We start from the raw sequence: 18,671 nt of genomic DNA, 5'->3' as shown, positions 1-18,671 counted from the left end.
TAGCAACTATAATTACGAAAGTTGGTAAATCAATCAAGAAGACTAAGAGAGTGTTCATGCTAGATACAGAAAGTAAGTTGTTAACATCTCAGTTAGACAGTGAACTGACATCACTTAGCTCCGGTAAAATGGACGTAGAGAAAATTATGGGCAAAGTTTAAGCAGATTGTAAGTCGTGGTCTGGAGAGTTAGGTTTGGGAGCCGTAACAGACTGAATTGAAGGAAGACATTGCAGCAATTCAGCGACGGGCTGCTAGATTTGTTACCGGTAAGTGGATAAAGGATGGAAAAGATCCACCATGGTTTAAACGAAATCCATAAGATTCTGAGGAAGCAGAGGCTGTTGCACTCTCGGTTCAGAAGAGAAAGGTCCCGGCAGAGGTTCGAGCCCTCCCTCGGGTGTGTGTGTGTGTGTGTGTGTGTGTGTGTGTGTGTGTGTGTTTTTGTCCTTAGGATAATTTAGGTTAAGTAGTGTGTAAGCTTAGGGACTGATGACCTTAGAAGTTAAGTCCCATAAGGTTTCACACACATTTGAACATTTCAGGAGAGAAGGCACAAATGACAACAAGCAAAGGTTTGTTAATATTTGTGTGTCTGTGAAAAGATCTGTGCGTGAAGCATACAACTACCAACCTGAAAAAATTGTGGTCCTATGTTAGATCGCTAAGCAGTTCTAAGGCTTCCATTCAGTCCGTTGTTGACCAGTCTGCTGTGGCAGTTGAAATAGTAAAACAAAACCCGAAGTTTTAAATTTAATGTTCAAGAAATCGTTCTCACAGGAGCGTCATAGAAATATATCATCATTTGACCATCAGACAGGCTCCCTTATGGACAACATAGTAATAAGCATCCATGGTGTAGAGAAACAACTGAAAGGTTTGAAAGCAAATAAATCACCAGGTCTCAGTGGAATCCCAATTCAGTTTTACAAAGAGTACTCTATGGCATTGGCCCCTTACTTAGCCTGTATTTATCGTGAATCTCTCACCCAGCACAAAGTCCCGAGTGAATAGAAAAAGGTACAGATGACTCTAGTATATAAGAAGGGTAAAGGAACAGACCAATATCCCTTACTTTGGTTTGCTGCAAACTCTTGAATATATTCTCAGTTCGAATATAATAAACTCCCGTGACACTGAGAAGCTTATGTCCATGAATCAGCATGGTTTTAGAAAATATTTCTCATGTCAAACTTGGCTTGCCCTTTTCTCGTATGATATGCAGTGAACTAAGGATGAGAGGCAACATGCAGGTGCCATATTTCTAGATTTCCAGAGGGCGTTTGAAACGGTGCACCATTGTGGGCTGTTAATGAAGATACGAGCATATGGGATAAGTTCATAGATAAGTGAATGGCTTGAAGACTTCTTAAGCAATAGTACACTGTATGTTGTCCTTGACCATGAATGTTCATCAGAGACAAGGGTATTGTCGGGAGTGCCCCAAGGAAGTGTGACAGGTTGGGTAGCAATCTGCAGATTTTGCTGGTGATGCTGTGGTGTGAAGTGAGGTGTCAAAGCTGAGTGGCTGTAGGGAGATACAATATGACTTAGACAAAATTTCCAGTTAGTGTGATGAATGGCAGCTAGCTCCAAATGTGGAAAAATGTAAGTAATGCAGATGAGTAGGAAGGAAAAACCTGTAATGTTTGGATACAGTATTACTAGTGTCCTGCGTGACAAAGTCAAATTGTTTAAATATCCTGGCATAACATTGCAGAGTGATATGAAATGGAACGAGCATGTGAGGATTGTGGCAGGGAAGGCAAACAGTCAATGTTGGTTTATCAACAGAACTTTAGGAAAGGAGATGGCATGTAGGACCTTGGGTGATCTATTCTTAAGTAGTGTTTGAGTGTTTGGGATCAGTACCAGGCTGGATTGAAGGAAAACATTGCAGAAATCCAGAGACGGGCTGCTAGAGTTGTTACTGGTAAGTTCAAACAACTTGTAAGTGTTATGGAAGTGCTTCAAAACTCAAATGGGAAGCCCTGGAGGGAAGATGACATTCTTATTGAGAAACACTGTTGAGAAAATTTAGAAAACCAGCATTTGAAGCTGACTGCCAAACAGATCTGCTGCTCCAGCATACATTGCACATAAGGACCATGAAGACAAGGTATGAGAAATTAGGGCTCATACGGAGACATATAGACAGACGTTTTTCCCTCGCTCTATTTGCGAGTGAAACAGGAAAGGAATATAACTAGAAGTGTAGTACAGGGTACCCTCCACCACACACCGTACAGTGGCGTGCGGAGTATTTATGCAGGTGTAGGTGTAGATGTAGATGTAGATGTAAGCCCAACGCCTGAACCTGGAAAGCTTTATTTTCCCTTTGAATTTACTCCCCTCTGAGGCCTGGCTTCCCTACGTCTGTAGAGCCCTGCCCACACCCTTCCTTGTCTCATGTGAGACAAGATTTGTGTGGCTCCTCTGTCGAGACCTGTCTGGTTTGGGTGAGACTCTGCCATTAGCTTTGCTACTGGCGGCGTAGCCCTCAAGTTCGCTGGAGCATGCATACCCTCTAGCCCAGCACTGGAGGTGCCTTCAGCAAGGCTGGCTGTTATGGGAGGGCTCTCTCTTGTTATTTTTCAGAAACAAAAATGCTGGGCAAATCTCTGAATATGTGTCTTCCACGAAAAACTCTTTCAGGTCAAAAGCCGAAAATTCAGCTGTGGGTTTTAAAAATAATGTAAACAAAATTGTTATGGAAAGAGTTAAAGGCAAGGAAGAAGGAAAAACATGCTATGAAATTGGCAATGAAATCACAGTTCAGAGAGTTAACTTCACTGAAAGATAAATGTTTATGATAGGGCTGGTGGGGATGTGAAATAGCTGTAGATAAAATATTATGAACACTGATTCTTTTAGCACGAGAGTGGGGAGGTGGGGAGAGAATGAAAATGGTGATCCAGATACAGAATATGCTAACAGAAACTGCAACTTGAGTATAATGGCTAAGGTTGAGATTCTGGAGTATTTGAAAATGTAAAAGAATATAAATGAGAATATGAACATGTGTGAACATTAAAAATGATACTAACAAAAAAAGATTTTGCAAAAGTGGTTTGAAAACTCAAAAAGCAATGTGGTGTTACAATCATGGTTTTTGCAGAGTTGCATATTGACTCTAATTTCACACGGTAAGATTTTTGCTGTCTATAGTATTCTTACAGGACAACTGTAACCTATTCATTGCTACTGACTTGTTCTCTGCTGAGGGCAGCTTTTGTTATGGCTGTGCTGAGAGGCAGCAGTCCTGTCGATACAAAATACTTTTAATCCGATTTTTCAAAAACTAAATTGATTCTTGCACATCTGTGCAGTTGTTTTTGCATCTTTAGCATCATGTGATGCCATATTGTCAACTGATCTCCTGTATTCTCTACTGTTTTCCTGAATTACCCTTCTTTTTTCTTTGTAACTTCTTTTTCCTTTAAGTTGTGACTGATCACTACAGAGTAGTTTCGTTTGACTTCAGAGCCACTACCTTGAAATTCAACTTAGTTTCTCTTGTAATGTTGCACATTGGTATAGCTTATTCAAATGTAACACTCACACCAGTTCTACCACTGATGCCAAAACACAATTAAATTGTGATTCACTATTTAAGTTAGACAGTGTTTATATTGATATCATTTAGCATCCTATCCAGTTTGTTAGATCCTTCTCATTTATTTTTAGCTGTGCACCTTAAGACTATCTCAAAATAATAAGAGTTGCTGAGATTTGTGGGCACTGTGTTAGCTGGTATTGTGAAAATCCAACATATTTCGAAAGAGCACCTTCATGCAGTGATATTAACCATTATTAGTGGTCTTCTACTACCAGTTATTGTCTTTAGTTGACAAACAGGCATTCGTCGAAATAATGTTACGTTTTAGCAAAAACATCTGTAAGCCATATTTACAATCCATGTGGCTATATAGGTCTGTAATAAACATGTTGAAGTATGTGCATGCCTTTATTGAGCTTGATGTGGCTTCGTTTTTCAGCTTTTAATCTGCGTGAGGCACCTGTAGCATTTCAGAAGTGTGTAATTTGCATCAGACACCCACCGTTCAGTGCTCACTCAGAAATATATGTATGTACATATTCATAATTTACAAAATTGTGACAGAAAAGAAGAGTCTATTTACTACCTGCTGAAATAGAAACAGTTATAGCTGATGTGACAGGCACAGAATTATAAAAATACTGTTAAACTGCAAATTTTGAGAATGTATTAAAATTTGAAACTAGCTAGAGAACAAAGGAAAAAAGGGTATTATTTGTTGATAATAGAAGGAATAGTCACTTCATATCATAAATCAGTAGAGAAGCAGGCCACAGTAATTTACCGGGAAATGACAGTGGAATAATAGCTAGTTCGTATTCCAGAGCATTCTTAGTAATGAACTGTCAGTGGAAATTGAGCCAAAATAAAAATGAAAGGTGTGGGTGCGTAGGGGAGCACAAAACAATCTGAATATAAAATGTAGACATAAAGAAAAAGAAAGGAATTCAATTACAATGTCACTATAAACCATTGTTATTGTGAATGTGTAATAACTGAACAAGCAAATGGCAATAAATGTAAGAGAATATAGAATAGTTTAAGCATACATTGTCCCACCTACAAATAGTTTAAGCATACGTTGTCCCACCTTCAGTTCTCTAAGTGATTTGCTCATTCGTGTCCACTTCCCCCATAATTTTGTCGATAAATGGTGCACCACATTGTTCAATATTTTTCAAAGGTTATGTTAGAACACTTAAAGCTTCTGATATGAATAACTTTATTTCCTTGTTGGTTTTTGTCATTTTTTCAGCTTCTAACAATATTGTGACAAGAAAGTTGCTACTCACCATATGCTGAGTCGCAAATAGGCACAACATAGAAACTTTCACAATTAAAGATTTCGGCCAGTGACAACACACACACACACACACACACACACACACACACACACACACACACACAAAGGACTGCAGTCTTGGGCAACTGAAACCACACTGCCATAACAGTGATGTTAACCACTATTAGTGTTCTTCTACTACCAGTTATTGTGTGAAGATGACAAACAGGAATTCATCAACATACTGTTAAGTTTTAGCAAAAACATCCGTAAGCACATTGGCAGTGTGGTTTCAGTTGCCTGAGACTGCAGTCGTGTGTGTGTGTGTGTGTGTGTGTGTGTGTGTGTGTGTGTGTGTTGTTGACGAAGGCCACTGGCCACAAGCTTTAATTGTAAAAGTCTTTTTGTTGTGCCTATCTGCAACTCAGTGTCTCTGTTATATGGTATATGGTAATATTGTTACATCCCATCCTGGATTTTCCATTGTTTGATTTTTTCTGCACGAATTTCTTGTGGAAAGAATTGGACAAAAACCGTAAATAAATTATCATTTTTGTGTGTTTTACTGGCTTTCTTGTTTTAATGATGGACTCCCATATTTATGCATTCATTTGAAAACTTGCTGGTGGGTGTGTTTCTTGATCTGGAGTTTGTATGGTTGTAGTACTAACAAAAGTTACCAACTTTAATTTTCAGGTAAAGAAAGTTAAAAATATATCAGAGGATGCATTTGGAACCCAACATGGCAGAATACATGTTCCCAAGCAGAATATTGGCAAACTACAGACAAGAAAAATGAAGGGTCTTAAGAAAACATTTGCACAGAAGAAATCGGAGAAGCAGTTATATGGGAAGCGAAAAAGTGATGAATATGAGTCAAATGAAGATGTCAACAAAAAATTAAAAGTGGAGTGATGTGATAAAATAGTAATAGCATGTATTTTTATAACTTGTACATAACGAGACCTGTTAATATGAAAGATAATAAAAATATAATTATTTGTATTTTCACATGCAGTTATATCTGTGCTAAAATCATATTTATGGTTTTGTTTTATGGAAAAACACCATTTAAAACAATATATTTCTACAGTAAAGGATAGCTCTAACTTAATCACATGAAGAGATCTACATCATTGTTACTTCACATCTCATCTCACTATTAAAAGGTGGACAGATATATTTAGTAAATGCCATGATATACTAGGAACTTTCGTCAAACAACATATCTGTTGGTAAGTATTGTTCTTGTAATGTTGTTTTTTCCCCTCCAGGCTTTCGGACTTATTCAACAAAGAGATATTTGTTGGCACATATAAGTGAATAGTGCCATCCAGTTTATAGGAATGAATAAAGGTGAATACCATGCAGCTATAAAACTTTTTCAGCCAGTTATAAATTGTGACCTATATACAAACTGTGCTTAAGGGAGTTAATAACAGACTGGATTCAATACCGTTTATTTGTTGCTGATTATGTGAATGTACATTGAAGAGCCAAAGAAAATGGTACACCTGCCTAATATCGTGTAGGGCCCCCATGAGCACGCAGAAGTGGCACAACATGACGTGTCATGAACTCAACTAATGTCTGAAGTAGTGCCGGAGGGAACTGACACCATAAATCCTGCAGGGCTGTCCATAAATCTGTAAGAGTACGAGGGGGTAGAGATCTCTTCTGGACTGCATGTTGCAAGGCATCAGAGCTATGCTCAGTAATGTTCATGTCTGGGGAGTTTTTGGCCAGTGGAAGCGTTTAAAGAAGAGTGCTCGTGAAGCAATTCTGGACATATGGGGTGTCGCATTGTTCTGCTGGAATTATCCAAGTCTGTCGGAATGCACAATACACATGAATGGGTGCAGGTGATCAGACAGGATGCTTACATACATGTCACCTATTGGACTCATATCATTCCAACTGCACATGCCCCACACTATTTCAGAGCATCCACCAGCTTGAACAGTCTCCCGGTAACTTGCAGAGTCCATGGATTCATGAGGTTGTCTCCGTATCCGTACACATCTAACCATTTGATACAATTTGAAATGAGACTTGTCCAACCAGGCAACACATTTTGAGTCATCAACAGTCCATTGTCTGTGTTGACGGGCCCAGGAGAGGCATAAAGCTTAGTGTCGTGCAGTCTTCAAGTGTACACAAATGGTTAACACACTAACACGTGTTGATGGCCCAGCATTGAAATCTGCAGCAATTTGCAGAAGGGTTGCATTTCTGTCATGTTGAATGATTCTCTTGTTGGTCCCATTCTTGCAGGATCCTTTTCCGGCTGCAGCGATGTCCAAGATGTGATGTTTTACTGGATTCCTAATATTCACGGTACACTCATGAAATTGTCATACGGGAAACTCCCCACTTCATTGCAACCTGGGAGATGCTGTGTCCCATCACTCGTGCCAACTATAACACCATGTTCAAACTCACTTAAATCATGATAACCTGCCATTGTAACAGCAGTAACCGATCTAACGACCAGACACTTATCTTATATAGGCGTTGCTGAGCACAGCACCTTTTTCTGCCTGTTTACATCTCTCTATATTTGAATACGCTTGCCTATACCATTTTCTTTGGCGCTTCAGTGTTCATGAGCATTACAGATTTGCTGCTTTCTTAATTTTTGAACAAAAAATTTTGCTGAAGAAAAGATCAACAAAATTTGTGTTGTTGTGAGAAAAGATTAGGATCTCGAATAAATTGGTATATAATTGCCTGAATGTGCTGCATTTGTTGATTATAGAGAAATAACCCTTAATGACATTTCAAAATGTATAGAAAAGTTTAAGCTTAACCTTAAAGACTTCTGGTATCATTATTGACCATATACGAAATGTGAACCCATCAATACTTCAAAACCACAGTGAAAACAGTATGGCAGCAGAAGTGAAGTGAAGTGAACTCAAAAAGCCATAGTGTTACTGGCGGGAAAAGTGATGGTGACTAGTTTTTTGGAACTCATGAGTTACTGCAAGTAACTACTTCTAAGAGGATAAAATGGTGACCCGTTTCTATTACACATAATTATTGGACATTTTTTCTCTACCATGAACTGAAGCAAAAGCAACTGAGACTATTTTGACTGAAAGTTCTCTCTCTCTCATGTTTAAACTGCAAAAAGAGAGATAGCTAGAAAACTGCCAGTGCCCATGTGGTGTCTCATCTCATGTCCCATACATATGGACAAGAAAAAATCATTTCATTTTATGGCCAAATTCAATGTTACTTTTTGCCAGTTTCGATAATGTTTTTGCCAGTATTGGTGCACTTTTTCTCAATATTGGTGGTATTTTTTGATGCTGTTGGTTTTGTTTCTTGCCAAATTTGGTGCTTTTCTGAAAAATTTGGTGCTTTTTTGGCCATATATGGTGCTCTTTGCCAGATTTGATGTTTTTTGCCAAATTTGGTGTTAGCCTTTTGCAAAAATTGGTGTAATTTTTTGGCAAAAATGTGTTTTTTTTTTGCCAAATTGGATGTGCTTTTTATCAATTTTGATGTTATTTTTTCCAGTTTCAGTGTCATTTTTCTTTCCAATTTTTTTTTTTTTTTTTCAGTGTCTTTTACTAACTTTGGTACTAAGTTTAATGTCGTGTTTTAGTTACATGGGAAATTAACTGTCATTTTAAAATGGCACACGAACATCTGCCTTAAGAAAATGTGAACTGCAAATGCAGTTTCAACATTCAATAACTACTAGTTATGAATATTGGTATGGTGCTGTCCACACTGTAAACCAATTTATATGGGAAAATGACAAATTTTACCATCTTTCGGTAAAATAATTGATTTTGCTATATTTTGTAAAAATCATCAAATTTGTGTTATTTTGCTGAAAATTGCCAATTTTGCATTATTTTTTGCATTTTCATTTTGGTGAAAATTTCCTGTGTCTACCCATACAACAATCAACTTGAGGTAAGTGGTTGCCTTTCCTTACTTTTGTTTAACTGCAATGTCATGAATATTCACTTGGGATACGTATACTACACGCAGCAGCAAATTTTTTGTGTTTGTTTCCACACATCAGAAGAAAACTGCGATGACTTTGTGTTAGTGATTAGTTCTATCAGAAGATCATGAAAACTTGCCACATTATTTATTAGTGGAAATTACTTTTCCTCAAAGATGAATCACAATATAATATTAATGATGGTAATAATAATGATAGTAGTAAAACTTAAGAATTACCAGATCTTGATGCACAAAGGGTTTTACATGTCCGCAAAGTTGCAGCTTTAGCAGATTAATCTAGATAGGTTACTGCTATAGTCTCAAAGCGTATTTCCACATTTTTAAAAAAATCATGTTTCACATCCTGCTTGCATACGTGTTCATGAAAATAATCCACACGCTCCTTGTGCACTAATGAGGGTTTTGAATCACCAATTTCTGTTTGTTTTCCTCCCTCCCATTCTCTCTCTTGGCTGCTTACAATCATTATTACATAGTCATGAATATTTTTTGCATGAAATTCTTATGTAGCCCTGCACAGCACAACTGGTGGCATGTAATAGTTACTAATTCTTTATTTGTTGACACCCCAACTCCAATAGTAATAGCAAGAATTGCAAAATTGACACAAATGGGAAAATATATTGATTAGCTGCTCAATACACCTGAAAAGATTGCGAAGATGCAGTCTGAGTTTTGGAAAAGCACAGGTGGTTTCAATGGAATTGTGCACAGAAATTTTTAATCAACAATGTGCAGGAAGCTAAGATACTTCAGTGTGCCATGCCCTGCATGCTACAGTCTTGCTATTGAGGTACAGAGTCTTGAATCAAGGAGAGGATGAGTGGCTGGAAGTGACAGACAATAAGCACCATCTAGTAAAGCCCACAACATGGCCATGGTGTAACTCCTTTCAGCCACCTTGATGGGACAAAGTCCTCCTTACTCATGTTCACATAGGCCACAGCCCTATGACAGGCTATAACACATTGGTTCTTGCTCCAGCGAGAGGACTCTCCAACGTGTGATGATGCTTGAGGCGTACAGATCAGCGTGTGTCGTATTTTAATAGACTGTGTTTTATTTTCGAACCAGAGGACAGCAGCAGATCTGCCAATAGATCTGCTTTCTATTTTAAGTAATGTTCAAACGAATGTGGCGAGAGTTTTAAAGGGCCTGTGATTTGTCTAACTGGTGTCCATAAATTTTAGGGCAATGTTTTTAATGCGTTGAGAGAGTGATTGGCTCACTCAATTTTTTTTGTTAAGTGGTCAGTCAGCCACATTTCTCTATGCCTTTCTTTTAGCTCTTCCATGGTTTTACTTCTGTTTTAATCCCATGTATTGCATCTTTTACACTTTCTCCATTGTCTTACGACAAGTGAGATAGAGTGATTGTGTGAGTCAATGTAAGTTATGTAGGAGTGATTGACTGATTGTCATTTTATATGCTTTCTCCTCAATGTGTGACAACGATTTTTCATTTTCTCCACATTCATTTCATTAATTGTGTGTAACAGAGCTGATAATCTTGGTGTTGAGTGCCCATAAGCTCCAAACACACACACACACACACACACACACACACACACACACACACATTAATATATAGGAGCAATTCACCAGTAGACACTGACACAGATTAATGGAAGCAGTCACTAATTATGCTGTATCTTGACTCATTTAATCTCGTATGTAAGCATTTGATTCACCAAAGCACGTATCACACATATATGTTTTAAAAAAATAATGCAAAGACCAACAAGTTGAAGGATATTTAAGTCATTTAAAGAGTTGGGTGATTGCTTAACATGTTTTGAAGAGTCAAAAGAACCACTATTGTACATGAAGGGCCGACTGAATTGTACCTGATGAGCGGGCCCTTATATTTTCTTAAAAATGATTTGAGAAAGTATTCAGCAAACCAAAAAAATGCCTCTAGCTCAAAAATTATTAATAGAAAAGCTGTTATAAAAATAGTGAAAAGAATTTGATGTGTAATTACTATTAGCCTAGAAATTACATGCTAGATACTTCCAAGAGACCGAATGAAGGGCACAGTTGTAAGACACTGCATTAATATTCAGGAGGACAGCAGTTGAAATACCTGTCCTGACATCCAGTTTTACATTTTCTTGGGTTCTTTTCTAAATTACTTCAGGCAAATGCCAGGATGGTTCCTTTGAAAAGGACCAACCATCGCTTCGCCCATTCAAGCATTTGCTCAGTCTGTTATGATCCACCTGCTAATGTGACAGTAAACCCTGATTTTTTTTTTTTTTTTTTTTTTCCCCGCCTAGAGAAATGGATGTCAAACTTTGGTGTATATACCACAAAAACAAAAAAAAAAAAAAACATAATGCAGCAACCATTTACAAATTTCTCCTAGATCATTATGATTTACAAAATTTGGTTGACAGGACATCCACAACTGAGCATTGTGGAATCAGATAATAAACCACTTAAGTTGAAAAAGATTTATTACTTTAATTACTACGGGTTTCGGGTGATATCATATCTCGCCTTCACGTGTGGTTGTCATCAGCCAGCAGCCTGGTGACCAATCACTTATAATTGCCTGAAACCATACATAACTTAACAAATAAATCTTTTACAACTGAAGCAGTTTATTATCCGATTCAATAATGATTTAGATCCAAAACATTGTGTTTCTAATATGAAGCCAATGGCAAAATCACAAATGTAGTGAGGCATACCCATGAAAGGATTTTAGCACTTCAATTGAAGATGCTGGTTAACAAGAAAATAAAAAATACCTGTATACATATTTTTAAATGTTTGTGCGCTGACAAATATCATGAAGTGGTGGTGTTGAACAAGCAGAATTAATAAATTGATGATAAACAGTATTAAGTAAGAAAAAGATTAAAACTATTGCCCTCCCTGTCAAGTGTTTTTAAATAATATTAATAGAATGGAGTTTCAGCCCATTAAAGTCAGCAAATTATTCATAGTGGCAGGAAAGAGCATAATTGGTAAAATACAGCTGCATTATGCATAGTAATGGAGACAGCACTTAACATTAAAGTGCCAGGTTGCCATAGTCTGGATTCTATGCCAACTTACAGAGTGTTGTCAGTTCAGTGGTTGGAGGAAGGTGCTGCATACCAACCCCAACAAGACAATGCTTAGTAAATCACCATGATAGTCAAACCAAACTCTGGATTGACAGTAGATTTTGCTACTACTATTACTTTTTTTTACATGAAATTTTGTGTTTATAGGATGGTTCCATGATGCTGATACAAACTTTCATTGATTATGGAGAATGTTAAGTGTATCAATTTGAGGTAAAGGACTCTGTTTCCAGAAACGACAAAATTGAGAGTTATAAGAGAAAATCATTCTGATACCTCTGACAATCTAATACATACATGTAGTGGTCCTGTTGGTAAGATGCAACATATCCCACTTGTTATTTGTCAGTGGATGTGATACCGACATGATGAAGCTCCATCTTACTTTTGATGGAGGCTTTGTGAACATATGGATCAGACATCCCCTGAAAACTGGACAGGCAGAGCAGGTCCTGTTTCATGGCCAGTACTTTCACCTCATCTCCCCCCGCCTGATTTCTTCTAATGAGACCATGTAAAAAGTTTCATGTATGAGATACCTGTTGAGACAAGAGGATCACTTGGCAAGAATTCTCACCATCTGTGACACTGTTCAAATGACACTGGTAATATTAGAATGGGTATGAAAGAACTTTGATGATGCCATGCCTGCATTGATGCTGTAGAATGCCATTTCCAACAACTGTTTAAATGTAGCAGCTTGTGAAACTTGTGCATGTAAAAGGAATTCATTATTAATGTACTGAGGACAGGTTTTTCGGTTTCTCTGATATCAAGTTACGTGCAATATTACTAGTCCATTAGAAAGGAGAGAATATCTGAGGGTATTTGGGGTTATTCAGCAGGAATTTTGTATGTAATGTCCTGGATTTGGAAGTTGGGGCCCTTAATTTAAGCTTTGTGCAAGGCTAAGGTGGAACTTCAGTATATTTTCGCTTATGCCGTTTGACTCAGAAATTTCCCTTACCTCAAATTCGTACATTTATCCTTCTTCATCATAATCCCTGAAAGTTTGTAACATCATCACAGACTCATGTTGTACGACAGGGTACCCAAAAGAAACTGAGCATTTCTAATACCACATTTTGCCACTAGGAGTGGACGGAGAAAAAATTCCAGAGGGAGATAAATTCAAACTTAAAAACGATTCTGATTTGTTTTTTCAATATGAGATTAGTCATTATTGATTGTTTATTCTGCAGGGTCAGACAGTTAACCAGGCTTTCTGTTTGGAAGTTTTGAGGAGACTGTGCAACAGTGTACGGCAGAAGCCGATTTGTGGCAATGGGGTGACAGATTTTTCCATTATGACAATGCCCCTGCTCATACAGCCCTGCTGTACAACAATTCTTGGCCAAAAATGGTATGACCCCTGTTCCTCACCCCCTACACCCACCCAACCTTCCCCTTTGTTACTGTTTTTTGTTTCCTAGACTGAAAAGAGACATGAAAGAAAAGCATTTGTTGAGTTGAAGAAAAAAACTATTGTGATGCTGTCAAAAAATCACAAAAGATGAATTTAAGAAATGTTGAAAAATGGAATACATGATTAGACAAACATATTGTGCAAGTGGAGAGTACTTTGAAGGTTTGTGCTTAAAATGTGAACAAATAAGTTTCTGAAAATGTTAAGTTTCTTTTGGGTACTCTCTCATATGTGGGACTCAAACTGAAGTTATGAAACTGCAGATTGTCAGAAATCAAGAGGTGAAGGTAAAGATGTCATCAACCTAAAGGTTGGTCTGAACACTACAGTGCTTTGCTGGGCATACTCCTATTGGATGTGGTATACTATTGTCTTCTTCCAACCTTTGAACTCGCATCAAGCCTGTAGTAAGGGAACTACCTTCTGATGGGCACTCTGAACCACCATGCAACCTAGCATGTTCCACATTAACAGACTTTGACAGTGGTAAGAAAAGTGATGGATAAAAATCCTTGGACTGACTGTGGATCGAACCCAAGACCTTCAGACTGATAGTGTGCCACTGAGACACACAAAATGATAAAAGGAATTATTATTATTATGTTCTGTTAGCCCTTTTTCTTGTTAATTATCTGATTTATTGAAAAACAAAGTTGTAAAATTTACGTAATGATATATTACCCTTTTTTCCTGTCAATTATCTGACTTACTGAAAACCCAGTTAAGTACTGTGGTGAATAAAAATCCATGCACTATATGGCCCTGTTCTTACAGTGCCAGTTATGTGATTATTTTTTCCTTTATTACATGTTCATACAGGGTGTTTGGATATTCCCATTACAAACCTCTAGGACTTGTAGAGGGGAGTGAGTAGATAATATTTTGAATTGGAATCCATGTTTGGAAACATACCGTTCCCATGCTACAACTATTTGAAAACATGTTGATAATGCAACCACTTTCACAAGTAATTGATTATGTGTGACCCAGTTCACCATTTGTGTTACAGTTCCACTCATTAATAGCCAAAGAAATTGCTTGTGTACTTGTTGACAGATTCTCTTCAACTTGATGCAGTATGGTCTCTTCCAATTCAGTTGTGCAGCATCTCGTTGGAGCAACAGAGTCGGTGAAGGGCCCTTTCTCGAAGCCGTTGCATAATAGTGGTGAAAACCATATGCAATGGAGGTGGTTGTTGTGGAGAACGAGGCGACGACCATTTCTCCCATTACCGTGAGCTTCACCATTCAGAAGGATCATGTAGGTGTACCTACAAACATGTACTTGTCAATGTTTCTTTAACACAGACAAGTGAATGAGGCCAGAGATGTAGGACAGATACCAATTGACATCAGCCGATCCAATGTAACCACCACCCATCATGACTGCTCTGTTGTATACCTATCCAGCAAACATGTTTTCCAATGGCTATACCACAGAAATAGTACTTTTCCAGCCACTGGATCCTATTCAAAATATTATGTACTCACTCCCCTCTACAAGTCCTAGAAGTTTATAACTGGAATTTCCAAACATCCCGCATATTCAACTTGTGTTGTGTAATGTAGTGTTTGTGCTGCCCGTGATGATGTGATGGGGTGTTTACACTGCATACGATGCAGTTTGATCAAGCCAGCAAGCATAGTTGTTGACCAGTTTGAAATCAAGTTAATTTTATTGGAACCATAAGATCTGATTTTAGTAAGAAACAATGCTCTCAGAATTTAATGCATACACAAGTGATGCATAAAACCAACAAGAAAAGGGTGAGTGTTAGTGAACTTCATCATTTGTACAGCAACTTAATAAAAGATGTAGGTCAGTTTTGGAATTACATAAGAAAAGTGCACTGATATTTTATTACATTGTAGTGCCTGTTTCAATTAAATTGTGCTAACAAAACAAATTTTATTAGAAATGCACAAAAGACTTTATATTGGTAGCAGTTAACAAGTTATGCTAATGCTTAATGGATTCAAGTACAGTACAGTCCAGTGAAATTATCAAACCTTCTGTAAGTATAGAACTTCACTTAAAACCTGATTATCAGAATGTTCAAGCCCATAATAGATAAGAAGGAATACATATAATTGTTCAGTTTTAGTAATAGCTCTCAGCTGAGTGTCAATCAGCAGGTTTCAGCATGCTGAGCAGTAAAATTAGAGAATAATGGCTATCATTTTGCATTTCTACTGAGCATATCAGTACATTAAGGTCTACAAAGTGCTGGAGGTGTGAGAAACACTTTTACATTAGATCCGGCAATACTGGCATTAGCTTGGATCACCCCCCCCCCCCCCACACACACACACACACACACTCACCAGTCCTTTCAAACACACAACCTGATCCTGCTGTGATGCTCAGTCTGGACTGGGTAGCGATTCATGAGAGATATCTCCCTCACTCTCCAATCAGGTGTGAATTGCATGCAGTGTTCTGTTTTTTGAGTGCCAAGGGCACTACTCCTATTCACATTCATCATCAGTTACGCGAAGTCTAAGGGCCAGTCTGTGCGAAAGTGGGTCAGAAATCAAGATAGATGTCCAAGACAGTGTTCTGGTCAGCCTTTGGTTTTGGCCAAAACAGTTGTGAAAGAGGACAAAGAAATGCTTGAAGATCAGCATATCACAGTTTGTGAGGTGTGTGAACAGATCCCTAAAGTGCGATTGACAAGATTTTGACCATACATTTGCATTATTCCAAGGTGCATGTGAGATGAGTCTCCAACATGCTCGCCAAAGACCATAAACAGTAACATGCTGAAGCAGCCTATGGATTCCAGGAGCACTACACAGAACAAGGAAAGGAATTTTGCTATGAAATTGTCACTGCTGACGAAACTTTGGTACACTATACAACACTTGAAACTAAGGAAAAACCAAAGCCATGAAAGTTCAGACAAACATTGTCTGGCAGCAAAGTGATGGCCTGTGTGTTCTTGCACAGAAAAGGTGTACATATTATTGTGCAAGTTGATGCCTACTGATACAATAATAAATGCTGCTTGCTACTGCGAGACTTTTAAAACAAGTGTGTCTTGCCATTCAGAATTGAAGGAGGGTAATGCTGTTGAAGGGAGTGTTTTTTCATCACAACAACACTCGTACTCAGACTGCCCATGCAACAGCTGATCTCCTGGCCCATTTCAGATGGGACATCACAACCTCTTGTCCCTACAGCCCAGACTTAGTAGGTACTAATTTTCATCTGTTTCCTGAGTTGAAGTCGGGATGGACCACATTTCTAGACTGACAACAAGGTGAAAAACAACGTAGTAGGAGAGTTCTGTACCAAGGTATACAAAAAAATGCTGCCGCACATGCAAATGTACATCCATTGCAGTGGTGATTATGTTGAAAAATAGCTGAAAGTCCAGCCTTTCCATCAGTATAACATTCTTTGCCAATAAACGCCTTCTCTATACAAAAAAATTGGAAACCATGTTACAGACACACATCATATATTAGACATTTGTTTCTGGATAAGCTTAGTTCTTTTTGTTTTTCTGTGTTTGGAAATTCTGTATGTGTGTCCTTTCTTTGTCTTGCTTGGTTTATGGAAGATAAGGATGAATGCATTGAGAGGTTGTCCTCTGAAGCTTCTAAATGGCCTTTGTCCTCTGAAGCTGACAAGTAGATTTCTGTTGAAGGAATGTTGAGCTAGCAGTAATTGACAACAATTAAACTCACGGTATTGTGTTTTTGTGAGAAATGTTACTTCTGTCTGTCATGGCATCATACGGTCTTACAAAATTGTCAGTAGGTCATACCATGGCTAACTGGATTCAAATGTTGTGAACCCATACGTCCATGAGTGTTCCTAGATTTAAAATTTCCACTCCATCTTCACCCTCTCTCCTGGAAATACAGACATGAATACAATCATAAATAAGCAATATGTTATGAAGAGTACAATACTTTCTGACATTAAGGTAAAACATTAATTTCAAATCCCACCTAATATTGCCTGCTTTTATCCACACCGTCATTCTCAGTTTTGTTCATTATTTTCCAGATATTTTTTCCAGGTACTTTCATCATTATTTTAGATGGTTCTAATTAGAGTTGCAATTTGACTTTGACCCTGTACAACTCCGTCTTCCTACTGTACCAGAACCACAATTTGAAACAGCTGCACAACATGTGTATGCCACATGGAATTTTTGGAATTGTGTGCAAAGCCAATGCTAATGACATTTGGATTCAGTGCCCCCCTCACTCTGAAAAGATAAATAACAAATAATTTCTTACTTTACTCTGTGTAACTGGGATTAATTATTCTAGATTAATATTAACTGACACTGGAGGTATTACAAGCAGTCAGATGGGGGGACACTTAAGACTATGACGGCATGCCCCCCTCTTTCAATGAAATTTTCCGTAACTTTTCAGCATTCTTGCATCTATCATTCTGAAACTACTCACTGAGGAAGAAAGGAAAAAATCAATAGATGCGGGTGGCCAATTCATGTTGCCTGACCACGGAATCTCTCTCCTAAGTAGTCCACCATCGCAAACGATGTGCGACAGATAGCACCTTCTTATTGAAACCAAACCTCATCAGCATTAATAAGTTCAGTTCAGAGCACAAAAGTTCTCTTTAACATATTGCGGTAGCATTTGTTGTTCACCTTTAATGCATTTCTTCTCTCTGGTATTTGTTGAGTTATGGTAGCAAACAGCTGTGAGATGTCATCTGGAACAATTTCTTGACATTTTCAAATCATATGCTGTGTCATTCCATCAAATAATGTTGGCTGGAGGCTAGTATGAATGCATATCTCATCCCTTTGCATCCTAGATATGTTCATTGAGTGAAATGGTGAGAACAGGAAGGCCATTCAGATGATCTGTACATTTCTCAAGACATTTGTGGTGTGAAGTGTAGTATGCTGGGTTGCCAAGTGTCACGAGTATCAGCACTGTGCGTTTATAACCTCCTAGCTCCAATATGATCAAATATATGAACAAAACTTTTTTTCCCGCCCTTGGCAGTTAGGCTGCCCTGCACGACAGGCATGTTGTTGGGGAACAGTATCAGCCTGCCACTTCAACTCACTTCACAGGGCAGAGGCAAGAAACAGTTTCCTGGGCCCCAACATGCAGGCTGTCTTGCATGACAGGCGTATTGTGTTGCCATAGTATCGGCCTGCTTTTTCAACCTGCTTTGCATGGTGGCCTCTATGTCAGGGGTACATAAATTATTTTCAGACCCCTGATGTGTAGCCTGCCCCATATGCTGGACTTGTTGCGGGAGCAGTAGTGGCCTGCTTTATTGGACTGTACTGCAGGGGTTATCTGTGCTGATGAGTATAGCGGAGGGCAGGTTGAGATGGTTAG

At 38.2% G+C, this 18,671-nt stretch overlaps 1 protein-coding gene across 1 annotated transcript in view; it reads left to right on the top strand.

Moving 5' to 3' along the window:
* LOC126095115 (ribosome production factor 2 homolog) overlaps window positions 1–5,845 on the top strand; it is a 54,949-nt gene extending 49,104 nt beyond the window's left edge. Inside the window, exon 6 of the mRNA XM_049909824.1 lies at window positions 5,537–5,845. Coding sequence (XP_049765781.1) covers window positions 5,537–5,755 — 219 coding nt within the window. The 3' untranslated portion in view covers window positions 5,756–5,845. The remainder of the gene's footprint in view (window positions 1–5,536) is intronic.
* Window positions 5,846–18,671: the final 12,826 nt, after the last annotated feature.

The sequence above is a fragment of the Schistocerca cancellata genome, chromosome 8 (genome assembly GCF_023864275.1).
Source record: "Schistocerca cancellata isolate TAMUIC-IGC-003103 chromosome 8, iqSchCanc2.1, whole genome shotgun sequence".
Taxonomy (NCBI): Eukaryota; Metazoa; Arthropoda; class Insecta; order Orthoptera; family Acrididae; genus Schistocerca; species Schistocerca cancellata.
The sequence above is the reverse complement of the archived record's forward strand: the minus strand, read 5'-3'. Positions and strand labels throughout refer to the sequence as shown.